General features: G+C 42.2%; 1 protein-coding gene across 6 annotated transcripts in view; it reads right to left on the reverse strand.

Moving 5' to 3' along the window:
- Positions 1 to 19,189, reverse strand: part of CFAP61 (cilia and flagella associated protein 61) — a 346,774-nt gene that overhangs the window by 327,247 nt on the left and 338 nt on the right. For 4 of the 6 annotated variants that reach the window (XM_075596251.1, XM_075596248.1, XM_075596247.1 and 1 more), the window contains exons 2-5: positions 14,757 to 14,903; positions 14,486 to 14,651; positions 9,831 to 9,984; positions 3,174 to 3,250 (exon numbers count right to left, since the gene is read on the reverse strand). In XM_075596251.1, coding sequence (XP_075452366.1) covers positions 3,174 to 3,250; positions 9,831 to 9,984; positions 14,486 to 14,628 — 374 coding nt within the window. In that variant the 5' untranslated portion in view covers positions 14,629 to 14,651; positions 14,757 to 14,903. The remainder of the gene's footprint in view (positions 1 to 3,173; positions 3,251 to 9,830; positions 9,985 to 14,485; positions 14,652 to 14,756; positions 14,904 to 19,189) is intronic. The other 2 variants (XM_075596250.1, XM_075596249.1) reach the window with 1 other exon arrangement.

Genomic DNA, 19,189 nt, shown 5'->3' on the forward strand with positions numbered 1-19,189 from the left:
ATTAAATGCTGGGGGAACCGCGCAAGGCCTCTGCAACCTCTACTTACCGAGGTTCAGCCTGCATCTGGACGCGTTACCATGGCAACGCGGCGGGGTCATGTGATGTCACAGTTGCCACGGTAACGTGACGTCAAATGACGCTGCGGGTCACGTGATGTGACGCGACACGACCCTGTGGCGTCATTTGACACCGCGCGAGGTAAGGAGGGGGGGCGACCGGCAGAGCAGGCAGGGGGGGGGGGGGCGCAGAATAAAAAGTTTGCGCGCCCCATACCTAGCATACTGTGCTTCCACTGCAGCAAGGGGTTCTGGGAAGTGACATGCAAATGAGCACACCATGTCACCTTTTGCCTGAAAACCATTTTTACATGGAACCATTATAAGCTAATGCTCGCTGTTAACAGAGCTTTTAAGCACAGCATGGGATTATATGTAAAGCCAGAGAAACCACTTACAGGCATTTTTTGTTTTTCCCTCCCCCGTGAACTCAAGCCGCTTCAGCCGCTTGGGTGCTCTTGCTTGAGACTGTCCTCCCGAAGTCGAACAAGTCCTGTTACTGCTCCCAAGGATCTTCAGCCCCATGGCCAGGAAGGTCCGAGTGTTTCTTGACGCTCTCCTCCATCAGGGTTCTGGACGTCCTCCTCTTCCTTTCTTCGGCCAAAAGGCCCGCAAGAAAGTCCGACACTTTGGTTTTCGGCCGGAGCCTACTCACCCAGGTCATTTTCTCTCCGAAGAGAGATGGTGACTAACCGTGCATCACTGCGTCTCCTCCGCACATACAAACACAAGGTAAGTTCTTCGTGTAAGTGTGTGCCCTGCTACAGTGACCATAGCAGGACACCAAGTGCTGTGTGTCTGTCCCGGGGCACCCCAGCCCTGATGGGCCAGGCACGTTAAAAAATGTCGTCCCCCCTTAGCCAGGAGGCCCAGAGATGACGGGAATGAGGGAAGTAAATCCATAGAATCCAAGGTCCGATGCTAGGGAACTGTTCGCCGTACCAGTGCTGTAGCTGCGGAAGGGCATAACCTTGCCCACAGTGCGCTACCTACGTTTAGGAACTCTACTAAGAACCCCCTTCTGAATTTCTCATGCCGGATGCCATGGATTCCACCTCTCGGCCAGGCCAGAGGACCAAATGTGTGCCACTGTCCATCCTACTCCTGCCACAGGTAGGATAGACACTACACTTGATCTTAGCCAAAAGGCCGAGAAAACCACTCACAGACATGTTTCGACCTTTATGGGTCTCATCAGTGTGAGGCTGGCTTTGCAATTGTCAAGGCTGTAGGATTTACCATACACATTTTAAGTTATGGTGGGTGAAAAAGGCAACAAGAAACCTCCACCGTATAGCATATAGCAAATAATAAGATCATTTGTGAGCACATTCACATGTCTTAGAAAGGTCTGCAACCCTGCCTTTCAAAAATTATCACACACACATATATATATATATATATACACATATATATATATAGGAAAACACAGGGGGTGCCCAGTGCTACATCCAAATGACAAAACATACATGGTAATAATTACAAGAAATGATGCTTCAGTACTAATAACAATGCTAATGCTAATAATAAAATATGGTTTATTATTATTATTAGGTTACCTTGACGTTTGGTGTGCAAGCTTATGATGTTTTGGCCAAAATTTCTAACTAAAAAAACATATTTTATTATTAGCATTAGCATTGTTATTAGTACTGAAGCATCATTTCTTGTAATTATTACCATGTATGTTTTGTCATTTGGATGTAGCACTGGGCACCCCCTGTGTTTTCCTATATTCATGTGCCACAGCCCAGTTGCACTCTATGTGGCATTACATATAGTCATGATTAGGAGGGTGTGGGCATTTGAGCTTGCTGGGTTTGTGTGTTTAACATATATATATACATATATATATACATATATATATATATATATATATATATATATATATATATATATATATATATATATATATATATATATATATATATATATATATATATATATATATATATATATATATATATATATATTCATGTAGAGGTATCAGTACCGTGTTAGCCGAGCTTCAATAATCAAAAAATAAATAGATGATACCGTTCTGTGGCTAATGAAATGCTTTTATTTGTGCGAGCTTTCGAGATTCACTGATCTCTTCTTCCGGCGATGTTACAATGAATGAAGCAAGGATAACTTATATATATATACAGTGTTCGACAAACCTATACATTTGCTCGCCCCAGGCGAGTGGATTTAACCCCCGGGCGAGTAAATATTGGCCCAAGCAGCACACGTTTGGTACTAGGTGGCGAGTAGATTTTTTTGAGTGGCGAGTAGATTTTTTGGTGATTTGTCAACCACTGTGTGTATATATATATATATATATATATATATATATATATATATATATATATACACACATATACTGTATATAGCAACTTTTTTTTCAAACTCGGGTGAAGTCGCCTTTGTCGCAGAGAATTAGAACTTCAGAGAAATCTTTGCCCATCCCTAGTTACTATTCAAAAAAGCCTTTTGCAATACAGACGTACCCCGCATTAACGTGCGCAATGGGTCCAGAGCATGTATGTACAGCGAAAATGTAGTTAAAGGGAAGCACCACCTTTTTTCCACTTATCGATGCATGAACTGTACTGCAATCGTCATATATGTGCAATAACGCATTTGTAACCGGCTCTATAGTCTCCCCGCTTGCGCACAGCTTCGGTACAGGTAGGGAGCCGGTATTGCTGTTCAGGAAGTGCTGACAGGCGCACTTAAAGTGAGTGTCCTTAAACTGAGGTATGCCTGTAGTCTCTTTCTGCTCTAGAGGGGCCTGCCACACATTGGCACATGCTGTAAAACAACTGTCGCAGATAAGGAGGATTAACACACGGGCGACATGACAGAATAACTGCATATTGCCCAAGTATTTACTGTAGATACGCTTTCCAGACAAAACAGAGAGCACTTTATAGGAAAATATTGTTATGTCCATTGCATCTACTTTACGCGATATGCAATAACAAATTAAAAAACAGTTAGATATTGTCTAGCAATTGCAAGGGCTAATATGCCTTATTTATAAATTACAATATGCTCTTTTTTTTTGGAGCCAGTGCAGGTTCATGTATAAAACAATGGGGAAAACATGTCAAATCAGTCAATCAACTCACCTGGCGATCTCCTTAATACAGTGCAAGGAATATTCATCTTTGGCCACAAAAAGATGCATAAACAATGTGTTCAGAGGCTGGAAGCAAAGGTACAATCATGAATACAAGACATGTGGAAATACAATTTATGCAGGTAATACATTTTAACAGAGCACGGTGCCTATTTGAAAAAGAATGAATGTTCCATAGCGATAAAAACACATTATCCAGCAAGGCTGGAGTTATTAACAGTAAGTGTATTATGGATAAACCACAGTGGTATGCCCCTGTATAATTCATATCTTGTTTTTATTACTGTTATCGTTATTTATCATCATTTATCTGGCACCAACACACTCTTCAGCAAAGTATTTTTGGGAGACCAGTGGATGCAGCCGTTAAAAAACATATATGGGGGGGGATAATTCAATCTAGCTCGAAGCGGTCGTTCAAACAGTAATCGGCTGAGAACTTCCATTGAAGTATAAAAAGCAAAGAAGGGTGGGTAGCCATCTTGGTCCTTTCTTCCATGTAGTATCAAAGGAGGGAGAGGGAGAAGGTGGGATGGTACCTTTTTATTGGACCAACAATAGTTGATATGTTACATGCTTTCGAACCTCTCAGGTTGAAGGACCCTGTGAGGTTTGAAAGCTTGTAACATACAGTATCAACCACTTGTTAGTCTAATAAAAGGTCCACCTACTCCCTTTCACCCATTTGGTACTACATGGAAGTATAATGGTGTTTTCGGACGATAACAGCTCAAATGACCACTTGAGACTTTATTGAATTGAATTATTGAATTCATTATTTATTGACTATGTTATAATTAGCAGACGGTCATATATATGATTTAGACAGTTCCCTGGTAAAGGAAGCTTTCAATTGAATGCAGATGTGAATTCATTGGGTCTTCTATTAACAGCCTTGCCAAACTAGGACTACTAGTGGTATCTCAGAGAGAAGCATAGTGTACAACTGAAGAATGTGAAACACAGACTGAGCACTAAGAGCTCATGTGGTAAGTGCTCTGCAAACAGAAGGATTTCCCTCAGCCGGTCAACAGCTGCCTAATTGTCTATATCTGCTCTGTTTCTGGTGATTCCATGGAGAAAGCTAACTCTAAGATCCCTATTCAACATAGTGAAGCAGTGACGCAGTAATTTGTATTCAAGTAAATGGAAGTTAATGCATCTTTAACTACAAATCCCCATAGACTTTAATAGGGATTCTTTTTCAGACGAAAATGGGCCAAAGGGTCGCTTCAGCAGGTATGTATGTACTATATATCTTTATTTATATAGCGCCATTAATGTACATAGCACTTCACAGTAGTAAGACACATCACAGTCATATAAATAACAAATAATACAAATAACAGATCATGGGAATGAGTGCTTCAGACATAAAAGAAACATTTAGGAAAAGAAGTCCCTGCTCTGAAGAGCCTACAATCTAATTGGTAGGAGGAACATACAGATACAGTAGGAGGGAATACTGGTAAGTGCGTCTGCAGGGGCCTAGCTTTATGTATCAGGTGTATAGTATTAGCCACAGTGCTACTCATATGCTGCGTTAAGCAGGTGTGTTTTAAGGTGGGTCTTAAAGGTGGATAGAGAGGGTGCAAGTCGGGTATTGAGGGGAAGGGCATTCCAGAGGAGTGGGGCAGTCAGTGAGAAAGGTTTAAGGCAGGAGGGGGCTTTAGAATAAGGCCCTAAGACTTCCACTACAAAAATGAAAGGGTGGTGGTGTTATGCACAAAACGATGTTTCTTAACTCCGTTCAGCCTTTTGTATTGCTGATCAGCATCATGAATGTGGTTGTACAGTATGCTGTACCTGTTTAAACATTGACAAAGCAAGTGTCTGTTAATTCTTTGGGGAGTTGGTGAGAGAGGTTTGGAGACAGATATGTGGCTGGGTAGGCAACAACATGACTGCATAAAGCCATGAAATGGCTGGTATCACCTCTGACCATTCTTGCATCTGGATATGTATATAAAAAAAGTCTCTACTAATTTAAACAGCAGAGACCAAACAGCACAAAATAGGCCTTACATTTATATGTCCTGTGTGTTAAACTAGCCCTGACTTATATTATACCCTGACTAGATTAATTGTGGCTCTTTCTATTTAAGAAATGTCCTTGTTTTAAACATTAAAGCTTTATATTCATCTTTTTTCCCCCTCTCTTTCTACTAAACAATAATAATAAAACGGTGACTACTTTTTGGAATATTTATTTTTCAACATGCTGAAATAGAGCTCAGTTTTCCGATATCCAAGTTGTCGCCTGTGAATTATTTCATCTTGATTTAGCTATAAAGGGATTTTGGTCCACGTTTACTAAACAGCCTATTCTGCATTGGAAGACATCTTATAGTCCATGGACTTGAATAGGCTATAAAGGTGTCTTCCACTGCCAGGTGTCGTCTTATGGCAAGAAAGTGCCAAAAGGCACGAAACGCGTAGGAGAGTTTTAGACCTCTGTGTTTTTTTACTATTTTTTTTAAGAAATCAGTTTTTTCATTATTTTCACCCTGTGTCTGTGTGCTGTCAACTTTTTCTTCTACGCCTGGTCTTATAGCAAGAAGACTGCATAGTAAATATGACCCTTAATGTACTAGAACTTTATGGTCTGTCCAATAATGACTACATAGTTTTATCTTTTGATACCCCTTCGTGAACATAAAAATAGGAATATAAATCATTTTCTGAGTATGATCATATACTTGCAACAATCCCAGATTTGTTCTATTTAACATAAAGAGAAAAAAAAAGTTACACCCCTCCAAGGTGCCACATAAAATCAACTCATCATACAGTATGTAAGGGTTACTTTAACCTTTTTTTCTAAGCTTTGAATGTTATTAAAGCAGGGAGTGAACAGAGATAATTAATATCATACGGTTCAGCAGTTGTGTGCTCACAATGGGCTGTGGTGGTAAAATATTTCACAAGGGTCCTTATCACACAAAGAATACAGTAAGAGCCATTATACAGGCTGCGCATATCACAAAGTGCTGCATGCTGGGGCATTTTCTTTAATATTCTGCCTAATGAGTATACAGGTCCAGGTAACAGCAATTTATGTATGAGACAAATTGTGCAAGCAGTGGGTCTTTTTCTGGATGTTTAAGACATGAGGTAATGAATGAAGTGGGTTCATTTTATGAGACGTGTGTGTTTTGTTTCCTATTGAATGCTTTGACCTCTTCTTGTCGCTTACTTATCCCTCTGTTTAAAAGCCCATTACTCCCAGAGGAGTCAATAACATGTAGCACTATATTGCATACAATGCATCTCAGGTCTCGCCTGAAAAGGGTACTGCTGTTTCCTGGTCATTGAATACTTTAGTGAGATTTCAATGCTTTAGCAGAAGTACTCGTGAAAGAAAATATGGAAAGTTGGTAGGTAGTGTTTAGGGGTAGGCTTCCTGATACACATCCTTCGATAAGTAGCATTATTTGCAGAAATGGTGTTGACATTGTGCACAATGCAGACATTGATGTACAAATAGAATAAAGACAGGCTAGTAAATTGCCACATTAGGGTTGCCAGGGAGTCTTGTAGAGCAAAATAACTCAGATCGCGATTTAGGCTGGGGCCATGGTACTGCAGACCGTGTGCTGAGCAAACCAACTGCCTTAAGGCAGTGTTCGCGTCCATGCTGCGTGCGGCGCGGAAGCAGGAGGGTGCGCGCGTTACGTGAGAAATCAGTTAAACTGATTTCTCAGTGCGACAGACAGGTCACGTGAGCGGTTCACCCAATGAGGGCGAACCAGCTCTGTGACATCACTAGGAACACCCCCGGGATTTTGATACTGGAAACCTTACACTATGTGAAATGTAGATGGCAAGCACTGCCCGTGCACAACGCAAGTGAACTGCAGGTGATACATATTTTGAATGATCTGCCTGCAGAGTAAAGAATTTAATAGTGATTAAACGAGCAATCCAAGCAGTTTTTATTAAAAAAATAAAATATATATATATTTTTTTTTAACCAGGTTTGAAGTAAGGGGTCTCCAAAGCTGAACCCCGTTAATTTCAGCTCCGGGGGCCCCCTGCTTCCGGACTACTTACCTCCTTAGTAGGTGCCGGTAGTCGCTCCACTCGGCTAGCTGGGCTTTAAAGTTTAAAGCTCCCGTGTCACACGGGCCAATAGGAAGCCAAACCTAATGATATGGCCCGCAGGTCACCGGAGCATTAACACTCCGGCATAACATGGTTCCTGGTAGCAGAGCAGCTACCGGCACCTACTACAGAGGTAAGTATCTCTTGAAGCAGGGGGTCCCCGAAGCTGAAATGAATGGGGTTCAGCTCTTTTTTTTAAAGTGCATGGATTGCTGCTTTAAGTACCTTGTCATCATTTCAGGATTTGAAAGTGCTTGCGAAGACCTTTCCATCCAAGTATAACTTGATCATCTCACAAATGGTTTGTAGACCATAGAGGATGTAGATAAATGCTCCCTCTAGTGTCCTTTGGGAAAGATACACTTGTAACTTTTACCATTTCGGGACTAAAAACGCATCATCTGTACCACAGTACATTTATGTAAACTTGTTTATATCTTCATTTTCCCCCAGATGCAATCTTATGAAACTAGGCTAAACCTTGCCCCCCCTTGATGAATGAGTTAGTCTGAAATGTTATCATTAATATATCATGGTAGAAGGGAAGCCTTTTCTGACCCAGAAAAGGGACGTACATTATTTGTTTAACCCTTTGGGTGCCCCAGTATGTAGTCACTGTGTCATGGGTACTGGCCCTCCAGAAGCCCCATGACGTAGTGACTACATCATGCCCAATTGAGGTTTTTTTTTTGCCTCTTAGATCGGGTCCTACTTTCCCATAGAGTACAAGACGCGATCTTCCGTTCCCTGCAAAATGGCTCCCGCAGTCATGTGATCGCACTGTGCTGAAGGGGTCGTGGCACTCGGGCACCATTCATGACCCCCTACAGCACTCAAAGGGTTAAATTGGAAATGCATTCAAGCTCTATCCCTAAATAACGGAAATCTTGTTAAGAAAATCTTCAAGGGAATAGAATGGGTATTGCTAAGAAAATTGAGATATGTGTTACCCGAGGGCGACAACACGGAAAATTAACCAACGAGATGAATGTTGGCTATAAATCCAGGAATGATCTTTCCATGTACAGTATATTTACTGCCGGGTGAGGGTTTCAGCTATTTTGACTCTCTTACATAGCTTTGAGTCTATGAATTGTTAACGGCTTATATTACTGCATATTGGGGTTTTTTTTTTTGGTATCTATTATTTTATTTGACGCTTTTCATAACGAAATATGTGTGGGTGAGAAAAGGGTACAGAAAAAGAAAACAGGGGGGGTAATGGATGGAGAGGGTTAGGGCCTGGGCAAGGACATATACAGAGTAAGGCTGCGGCCCCGCTCGCGCTGAGCGGGCGGCGCTAGGAGCAGTTACATGCATATATATATATATATATGCATGCTCACGCGATGCGCGCGGGCACACACGCTCGGCGCTTTTGTAAATAAACTTTTTATACTTTCCCGCTTGCCCGATAGCCCGCAATTGCGCCCTCCCCTCCTCCTCCCCGCTCGCGCGTCCGCAAGTTGCAGGACACCCAGCGCTCATGCTCTAAGCATGAGCGCGCTCAGCGCGAGCGGGGCCGCAGCCTTAGCGGTCAAGTAGCAGAGTATATTTTATACAATCGGTCAAGAATTATTGACATTGTGAGCAATGTACATCAACCACATGTTCCACACTTTATTTTATTTATGCGGAGTGTTATAAAATATACTCGATACTTTTTCCATTAAGTTTGTCTCTGAGGTTTGATTTTTTTTTTTTTTTTTTTTGATAAGCGAAAGAGAAGGAGGAAGAATCCACATCTAAGCGCTGGCTATCGCTGATCTCGCTCAATTAAGAATATGCATTATCCACCACTATCCTACCCCTTTTATATTTTTGGATCCCTTATTATTATTTTTTTAAAAACCAACAAAACACAAAAGTTTAAATAAAAGAATATGCATTAGCATGGTATCTGTATATCTAGTAACCTCTGGGAAAGGTCTATTGAGCAAAAATACAGATGTATTTGTATGAAACAAAGTTTAAAAAAATCCCGTTGCATGTTCTGTCAGAAGACGAACTGCCTTCCACATGGATTGGACTTTTTGGATACGGCCACCATACAGTATGTGATAATAATGAGCGCTTCTATCCACACTCCCGCCAAATGCCCTGAATGCATTTTACTTAGCCTTTCAGGTGTAAGGTACCACCTATTTCTTCTTTGTTTAAATTACACGGTGCCGCCTCTTATGTACGTTACCCATGGCTCTCTATTCATATTGTTTTTCTTCATGACATTGTTACAACATTAAAAACAAAAAAGATCTTCTAAAAACATATACACCACGTGCTACTTTTTATTTGAATATACATAGTTGGATTTTTCTTTAATATATATTTGAATATAAGTAGATTTTATTTTAGAACAGGCCCAATTTGGCGGTCAATATTGTTTTCTCTCGCGAGGAAGGAGTTAAACAAGGCATTCCACTGAGAAGGCATTAAACTAAGTCTATCTGGTTACTGCACATAAGACAAGCGGGCAGGGTATTTAGTGGAGAAATATCATGCTCCCAAGTGAGACTGGTCACCTGCAGGTGTTATTACTCACTGTGCACATGTTGCTATCTTCCACATTGTTGTGCAGCCATTCTTCCCACTGTCCCCGATCCACGACGTTCCAGCTGGGGAAGTCCAGGAACGCAGCATGGGCAATCACATTGTTTTCCTTATTACTGACGGTCACGGCCAGGTTAGATTTTTCCCTAAGCAAATTGGAAGTTGAGGTTGATACCATTAACGAGGAAAGAGGATTGATGCCGGAATTACTTTATGTTTGGAAGTGGACGGAGAGTGATAATGAGCGTGCACAGCCACTAACGCTAAGAAACCCTGAATACAACTTGAAATAGGCCCTGTACAAAGATCTGGGGGGAAAAAGGGATCCATCAATGGATTCTGTGTGTTTTTTGTGTGTTCATCATATCTTTTGAAAAGGGTGTAATTCCAAGGAGAAGTCTTTGGTTGGAAAACAACTCACTAAGAATATAGTTTTTACAGTTCAGTTCTAGTATACCATGTGCTCAAAGAGCTTGTTCCAGCACAAACTGAATTATTCACAGACATCTGTACATAAGACCTCACCTTTGCAACAGCATCAACTGTCATACTGAATACATACATAGTGGACAGAAAACATGCAACTTTATTTATATGGGCTGTGTATATTTTGGGTATAGATAAGAGGCAACTGAGATTCAGTCCTGCAATTTAAACAGGGTGTGCAAGAATGATTACCTAATTATGAAACACAACTTCTTCGCTTTACTAAAGTTTAGGTCTCACTAGAGCCAAAAAGGGAGCTAGTAATCATAGAAATGTTCAGAGCTCAGGGACCCTTTGATGTCAGATAATTTCAGATGTACCTGAGAAAGAACACTGAGAGGTTTGAAAACTTGTAACATCTCAACCACATGTTTAACTGCCCTTACTGTAAAGAACCCTTTCCTTTGTTGCTAGTGAAATTTCCTTTTCTTCAACCGGCTGCGCTTATAGTGCCGGCGACAGCGACGCAACGTCGCTTCAAAACAAATGCATTGAATCTGTAGCATGCGCTTATAGTAGGGGCGACGACGACGGAGCGACGGAGCGACGGAGCGACATGAATATCTGTAGTCAGTAGAATTTGATTTTTACAGAGACAGTCTCCTCATGTGACAGGCTGTAACTAATCAGATAGCTTCTGATCTGATGCAGGGAGAGGGGAAATGTGTCTGTGTGTGAGTGCAGGGAGAGGGGGGGGGGATTGTGTGTGTGTGGGATTGTGTGTGTGTGTGTGTGTGTGAGGGGGGATTTTGTGTGTGTGGGATTGTGAGTGTGTGTGTGATTATGTGTGGGTGTGGGTGTGGGAGGGGGATTGTGTGTGTGTGGGATTGTGTGTGTGTGTGTGTGTGTGTGTGTGTGGGAGTGTGTGTGTGATTGTGTGTGTGAGTGATTGTGTGTGTGGGGGGGGATTGTGTGTGTTTGAGTGATTGAGTGATTGTGTGTGTTTGTGGGGGGGATTGTGTGTGTGGGATTGTGTATGAGATTGTGTGTGTGTGTGTGTGTGTGTGTGTGTGTGTGTGTGTGTGTGTGTGTGTGTGTGTGTGTGTGTGTGTGTGTGTGTGTGTGTGTGTGTGTGTGTGTGTGATTGTGTGTGGGGGGGTATTGTGTGTGTGGGGGGGGATTGTGTGTGTGTGTGTGGGATTGTGTGTGTGTGTGTGGGATTGTGTGTGATTGTGATTGTGTGTGGGAGTGTGATTGTGTGTGTGAGATCAGGGACGCCAACAGAAATCAGGGGGCCAGGACAAATGAAAGGAGCAGACCCCCCCACAACCCATAGCGCACCTACCACGGAAATATTTTTTTAGCGCGTAACTTTTACTTAATCCCCCAATACATACAAAAACACACCCCACCCCCCAATACATCTACAAATATACCCCACTCCCCCCCAATACATATATAAAATACACCTCCAATACATATACAAATCAGGCTTGCCTTGGGGATTATCACAGGTCGGGCCGGTGGCTGCAGGGAGGAGGGCGGTGTGGTGGTGGGTGAGGGTGGCGGTGGCTGGCGATGGGGAGGGCGGTGGCGGGGCCCAGCAGCTTGCAGGACTGCGGGGGGGTGGTTTTGGGGACCCGTCGGCTGGCGGAACTGCGGGGGGGCGGTGGGTGGCGGTAGCCCGGCGGTTGGAGCGACTGCTGGGGGCTGGTGGTGGCAGGGGCCCGGCTGCAGGTCACAGCAGTTGCTGCCGGCCCTGCCCCGCTGCAGCCACCTCTCAGTCCCACAATGGCTGCTCGTGTGTGCGCCGGGCCTCCCTCTCACGCCGGCGAGGCGGAAGCTTAGCCCAGCTGACTTCCGCCGCTGCCGACCCGGCACCGGGTGCAGCGTTTTATTATTGGGGTTGTATTTTTATATGTATGGGGGAAAGGGGTGGGGTGTATTTTTATATGTATTGGGGGGGTGGGGTGGATTTTTATATGTATGGGGGAAAGGGGTGGGGTGTTATTTTATATGTATTGGGGGGGTGGGGTGTATTTTTATATGTATGGGGGAAAGGGGTGGGGTGTTATTTTATATGTATTGGGGGGGTGGGGTGTATTTTTATATGTATGGGGGAAAGGGGTGGGATGTATTTTTATATATATTGGGGGGTTAAGTAAAAGTTGTACGCTAACATTTGTTTTTCCATGGTAGGTGCGCTATGGGTTGGGGGGGGGGGGGCCTGCTCCTTTCATTTGTATTGGGCCCCATGATTTCTGTTGGCGGCTCTGATTGTGTGTGTGTGTGTGTGTGTGTGTGTGTGTGTGTGTGTGTGTGTGTGTGTGTGTGTGTGTGTGTGTGTGTGTGTGTGTGTGTGTGTGTGTGTGTGTGTGTGTCTGTCAAGTGAAACACACTATATGAACAACTTTAAAATAGTAAATTCTCCCGTAACTTAAAGTAAAAGTACTGTAAATTCAGCATACAAACAGAAATTGCAACTCCTCTCCATTTCAACCTTCCCCCTTGCACTTGTCCCCGCCCCTCTGCCTTCTGTCACTCCCCTTGTAGCTAGAGACTTCTCCCAAACTCAAATTACAACTTTCGTTTGGCCTACGGAGACGGGAGACGTCATCCGTAGCCGTAGCTGTAGCCGGCACTATAAGCGCAGCCTTGTGTGCTGTTCTAATAACAGGTATCACACAACCTCCTGCATCCTTTGTTACTTTTCCCCATGGAAGAAAAGACCAACACGGCTAATCACCCTGCTTTACTTCATTTCTGAGCACATTATCTTTTTGGTGGTACAGTAATTCGTTTTCCGATCATGCCATCACCCTGGATTATTTGCTGCAAATATTCCAAGTCAGGAAAGCGTACTCCTCTTAAAGTTTGATTGTGATACTTTCAGAATCAGATAATCTTACTGAAGGATTGTTTCTACGTTATCTGAAATGGTTTCTGCAATTGGCTCTGGGCCTCATCGTCAGAACTACTGTAAGAAATAATACAGCAAATACAATATACCCCAAAGTGGGCCGATTCAACCGCAAATCAGCCATAAAAACAGATTCAAATCAACAGGGATTTCCCGCCAATCGCAACGCTTTGGAAGATATTGAATTAGCCCTTATGTGTCAGAAAGTTGAAACTTCCCAGCCCTCCGAGATGGGGAAAACCTCTGGGCAAGCTTGTGAGCATTGTACATTTTGAACATTTGTTACTGTTGAAAAAGCCATGAATATATGTAACTTTGCAACAACAAAAAACACCAATCGCGAAAATCTTACTCAGAGCCCACATTGACCCCGACTCCAGCACAGAAAAATAAATGGAGAATATTTGTTGATTTCACAAATATTAATATCGCCAAAATCAAGATGTAAGCATTTCCTTTCAAACCTGCAAATTGACAAATGCCCATCGCTCAAATGTTCCCCTTATTAATGTCATTATAAAAACAATTGTGGAAACTCGCTCACAGGTAACTGCGACAAGTTACTAATAGGGAGGGAAGCGGGGAGAGAGATTGGAAAGCCCTGCTCAGCTGCTTACATAGGGGATAGAAACAGGGAGTGGTGCTGTCAGGGATAGAAAGTAGATACTGTATATGAGAAACAGAGAAGGAATCCCTATAGATGCACTCACTAATTGTCAATGATCAAAAATAATAAGATTTTTATTGATAGTAGAAAACATTAAACTATATAAAACCTCAATGGTAGCGCAGATCTTAGACAGCCAATAGATGTAATATCAAGGGGATAATAGAGCAAGTGCTGCTGAATGTGTCTCCTAAATGACCATACACCAGATATAGTATTGTGGTGAGATGGCTCTTATATTAGAATGTATGGTGTATGGTCATTTAGGAGACACATTCAGCAGCACTTGCTCTAATATCCCCTTGATATTACATCTATTGGCTGTCTAACATCTGCGCAACCATTGAGGTTTTATATAGTTTATGTTTTCTACTATCAATAGAAATCTTATTATTTTTGATCATTGACAATTAGTGAGTGCATCTATAGGGATTCCTTCTCTGGTTCTCATATAACTGCGACAAGTTCACACATCTCTATAACTCCCATTCCAACGGGATGCAACGTCGTGATGAAACGCAACAACATTATTCTACAGAAAGAAGATACAATGCTAAATGTATTCCCAACATTCATATATCTGTTCAGCTAGCACCTTACTATGTTTACTGGCTATTTCTGGGAATATACGTACAGTAAATAGATGACATTGACCTTCCCGAATATTCTCTCCGTGAATATTGTCTGAAGGTTGGCGATCCCATGAACATCCAGAGATTCTGCTCTCCTGAGAGTTATGACTTCTCTTCTTCCGCTTGCTGAAGTTATTGTCGTCATGATAACGAAAAGAAAAGTGTATGCTGAAAGGAAACAGGGAGAACATCATAATGCTACATGTTTGCATCAATCAAACATACTGTATATACGCCAGCAAAGGGCTGGGAGCCCGAAACATGTTAGCGTACCTCTACAGCGTCATGTGAACCCTGTTTGTCTTGTTCCTCTATAAAGAAGCTTATTTTTATTGCACCTGCTCCTGCCACCGTCGTATCTTTTTTCTATATGCGCCTCAAAGCAGTGCACTGCCTGCACGTCCCCTCCAGGGATACACCCTTCAATGTACGCCAAAGAGACAAATGTTTACTGTTACTTAAAGGCACAGTTTCACGTCAAAACATACAGAACACCTACAAGCTCAAATTGAACCCCCAAAATACCCACAACATATATATAAGCATATAAGTTTCACAGAGGAGTGCTACTGAGCATGGCAATTTATATTTAAAACCAGAGACATAACATAAAACACAGACAAAGCTCAGTGCACATCCAGAAAAACTTATATACGGTACAGTGCCTAAATATACATGTATAAATAACTAATAAATAAAATGGTCTTTTAGTTGAACATTTTGGCCAAATTGTTGTAAGCCCTTGAGCCAAACTTCACGGCAGACCACGTTCAAGGGTCCCTACACTAATATAAATTCTTAATAACCTGTGCATTGCCAGGAAGAATGATTTTTAATAAATCTGTCAATATGAGTTGCAAAAGTTCTAAGTCTGATTGAAGCTTTTATTAACCTGTACATTACCAGGAAAAGCACTCTGTAATAGATTTGTCACAATCACACTGCATGCAGGCAAGTTCCCCTGATAGTTGGAGATGCCATGGAGTGAGCTTTTAACCATTTAAATGTGGGAGGGAGTGAGCTTCAATTGATAGGAGGTTGCCACCCTCCAGAACAGCCAAGACTAGCTGCACAAGAATTATAAAACATACAGAACACCTACAAGCTCAAATTGAACCCCCAAAATACCCACAACATATATATAAGCATATAAGTTTCACAGAGGAGTGCTACTGAGCATGGCAATTTATATTTAAAACCAGAGACATAACATAAAACACAGACAAAGCTCAGTGCACATCCAGAAAAACTTATATACGGTACAGTGCCTAAATATACATGTATAAATAACTAATAAATAAAATGGTCTTTTAGTTGAACATTTTGGCCAAATTGTTGTAAGCCCTTGAGCCAAACTTCACGGCACACCACGTTCAAGGGTCCCTACACTAATATAAATTCTTAATAACCTGTGCATTGCCAGGAAGAATGGTTAAAAGCTCACTCCATGGCATCTGCAGTGTGATTGTGACAAATCTATTACAGAGTGCTTTTCCTGGTAATGTACAGGTTAATAAAAGCTTCAATCAGACTTAGAACTTTTGCAACTCATATTGACAGATTTATTATAAATCATTCTTCCTGGCAATGCACAGGTTATTAAGAATTTATATTAGTGTAGGGACCCTTGAACGTGGTCTGCCGTGAAGTTTGGCTCAAGGGCTTACAACAATTTGGCCAAAATGTTCAACTAAAAGACCATTTTATTTATTAGTTATTTATACATGTATATTTAGGCACTGTACCGTATATAAGTTTTTCTGGATGTGCACTGAGCTTTGTCTGTGTTTTATGTTATGTCTCTGGTTTTAAACAGTTTCACGTCAACCAGAAACATTAACTCATTCTAATGACTTTTTTGTTTTCAATCATACACGTCGCAGGAAAATTCTGCAGTGATTTTCCATTCTAGAAAATAAAATCGTATTCACAGGGCTCTTATAAATGACAATCACTGCCGTTTTCTAGAAATTGTTTGATTACACTAATGGTCACTGCAACTATTCCATAGTTTCCTTAGCACATAATAATATCACTTGAGAGCACATTCACATGTCTCAGACAGGTCTGCAACCCTGCCTTTCGCCATGATCGCCTAACATATAATGCTTCCACTGCAGCTGGGGATTCTGGGTAAAGACATGCAAATGAGCACACCGTGTGTCACTCTTTCCTTTCCTTAGAAAAGCCATGTAGAACCTCACAAACGCGATGCGCATTGTATAACCGGTTTTTAATTATTTATCATCATACTATTTGCCGCCTGGATTTTTGTCCTAAATTTCAAAAACCTACTAAACAGATCATCCATTATGATATATATGGTACTTTTCTGTACTGGAGAAAAATGAAGCCACTACCTGCCAGTGCTGCATTGCAAAGGAAATATATAGACATATAAAAGCCCTTTTTTTTACATTGACTATTGCGATGTTCTAAAATACCTTTATTATTTAGTGCTGATCAATGCACCTTCACAATGTCTTCTGTATTCCTTCCCCAGTTAGATAGGCCCCCTGATATTATATTACATTATATTCCTTGCTATGTCATGTGTTCTGCCGTTAGAATTGGAAATAAAGCTCTTAAAAATACCTTAAATAAATAACATTATGAAAAGAAATGATAGATTGTGGTAAATGTTTAGTGCCTATTTCCATACCATACATCAGCAGGGCTAATCGATCTTACCATAACATATATATTTTTTTAACGCAGCAATCCCTCTATGAGTTTTAATTTGTATAATGTTAGTATTTCACCCCCCTCTTTTTGTAGTATTAAAAATCATAATTCATCTCTAGCTTCGGAAGTTACCATGGTATTATTTTACACTGCACTGGGCTCTGGGGAGGAGAGGTCCATTGTTTTCAAAGCCGCACATTTTGCAGATTTAGATCACTAGACACTGCATATTTGACTATTTCATTATATTTTACATTAAGAAATAATAATAATTATAATAATAATCAGGGCCGCCAACGGGGGGGTCTGATGTGGTTGGTGTAAAAAAAAAAGTGGCCGTAATTTTTGCTCTGCCTGCAGTAGGGGCCCGGGCGGCCGGGCCTTAACCCGCACTCTCCCCGAGTCCCCAGCCACCCTCCCCCCCCAACCGTCCCCAGCCACCCTCCCCCCAACCGTCCCCAGCCACCCCCTCCGTCATCCACTCGGCTCCGCCTGCATTAGGGGGCCGGGCATTAACCGGCACTCTCCCCGAGTCCCCCCCCACCGTCCCCAGGCCCCTACCAGCATCCCACGCTCCATTCAAGCCCTAAAGTTCTCCTCACTAGAACATTTAAAAACTTTAACCCACAACAGTTTCTGGATGACCTTACCAACTGCCCATGGCACAGAATAGATTTAATTCCCGACCCTGATTCTGCACTCGACTATTTACAATCCGAGTTCTTAAAACTCTGCGATACCCATGCTCCACTACGCAAAATAAGGGTACGGGGGCCCATCTTCCATGGGTTACAACTGACCTTATTACACTCTACCAGCTCAGGGATACCTCAAAGAACTAGATTGGTCATCACTAGAGTCTAGGCGCAAAGTTCACCTTTCCTGTCTTGCCTTTAAATTCTTTATGGGCATGCTACCCAGCTATCTGAACAAGCTCCTCACCCCTACCACATGCAGCACTTATCACCTGAGATCAGGCTCCAAAAGACTGTTCATGGTCCCAAGGCTCAACAAAGTATCCGGACGTTCCTCCTTCTCTTACCGTGCACCCCAAAACTGGAACAACCTTCCAGAGACTCTCACATCCACCACCAGTTTAAGTTCTTTCAAATCTAAGGCTGTCTCACATTTTAATCTGGTCTGTAACTGTTACATACGCCTATAACATATATTTTGTTTAACTGTGCATGCAATGTCTTGTATATAATGTATACCCTGTTCATTTATGTAACTGTATTTGTAACCATGTATTATTTGTCTTAACTCTGTGCCCAGGACATACTTGAAAACGAGAGGTAACTCTCAATGTATTACTTCCTGGTAAAATATTTTATAAATAAATAAGCATCCCCTTGGCTCCCCCATCCAGTCCCAGGCTCTACTAGGATCCTTCCCCCCCCAGCGCCCTCCCCAGCCAGGCAGCTTGTCAGACCCCCCACCGGCCACCTGACCCCGCAGCCACTGATCCGACCATCCCCAAAGTATGTCTACTTTTTTTTACATGTATTGGGGGGGGGTGGGGGTCTTTTTATATGTATTGGGGGGTGTGGGGGTCTTTTTATATGTATTGGGGTGTGTGGGGGTCTTTTATATGTATTGGGGGGGGGGGGTCTTTTTATATGTATTGGGGGGTGTGGGGGTCTTTTTATATGTATTGGGGTGTGTGGGGGTCTTTTATATGTATTGGGGGGGGGGGGAGTGAGGGTCTTTTTATATGTATTGGGGGGAATGGGAGTCTATTTATATGTATTGGGGTCTCGGGGGTATTTTTATAGATATTGGGGGTTGAGGGAATTTTTATATGCCGACATGGGGGTCTGCTTAAAATGTTTGTCCTGATCCCCACGATTGCTGTTGGCGGCCCTGATAATAATAATAGTGTAAGTGACAATTTAACACTTTTCCTGCCAGGGGGGACCAGCAACGAATTTGCAAATCAATACGCTGTTCCTATTCCTTGAGACTCCCTGGCTGTCAGTTAGACCTGTCTGCGCACATCCCCCGGCTCCCCCTCCCACGGT

This window comes from Ascaphus truei, chromosome 4, assembly GCF_040206685.1.
Source record: "Ascaphus truei isolate aAscTru1 chromosome 4, aAscTru1.hap1, whole genome shotgun sequence".
NCBI lineage: Eukaryota > Metazoa > Chordata > Amphibia > Anura > Ascaphidae > Ascaphus > Ascaphus truei.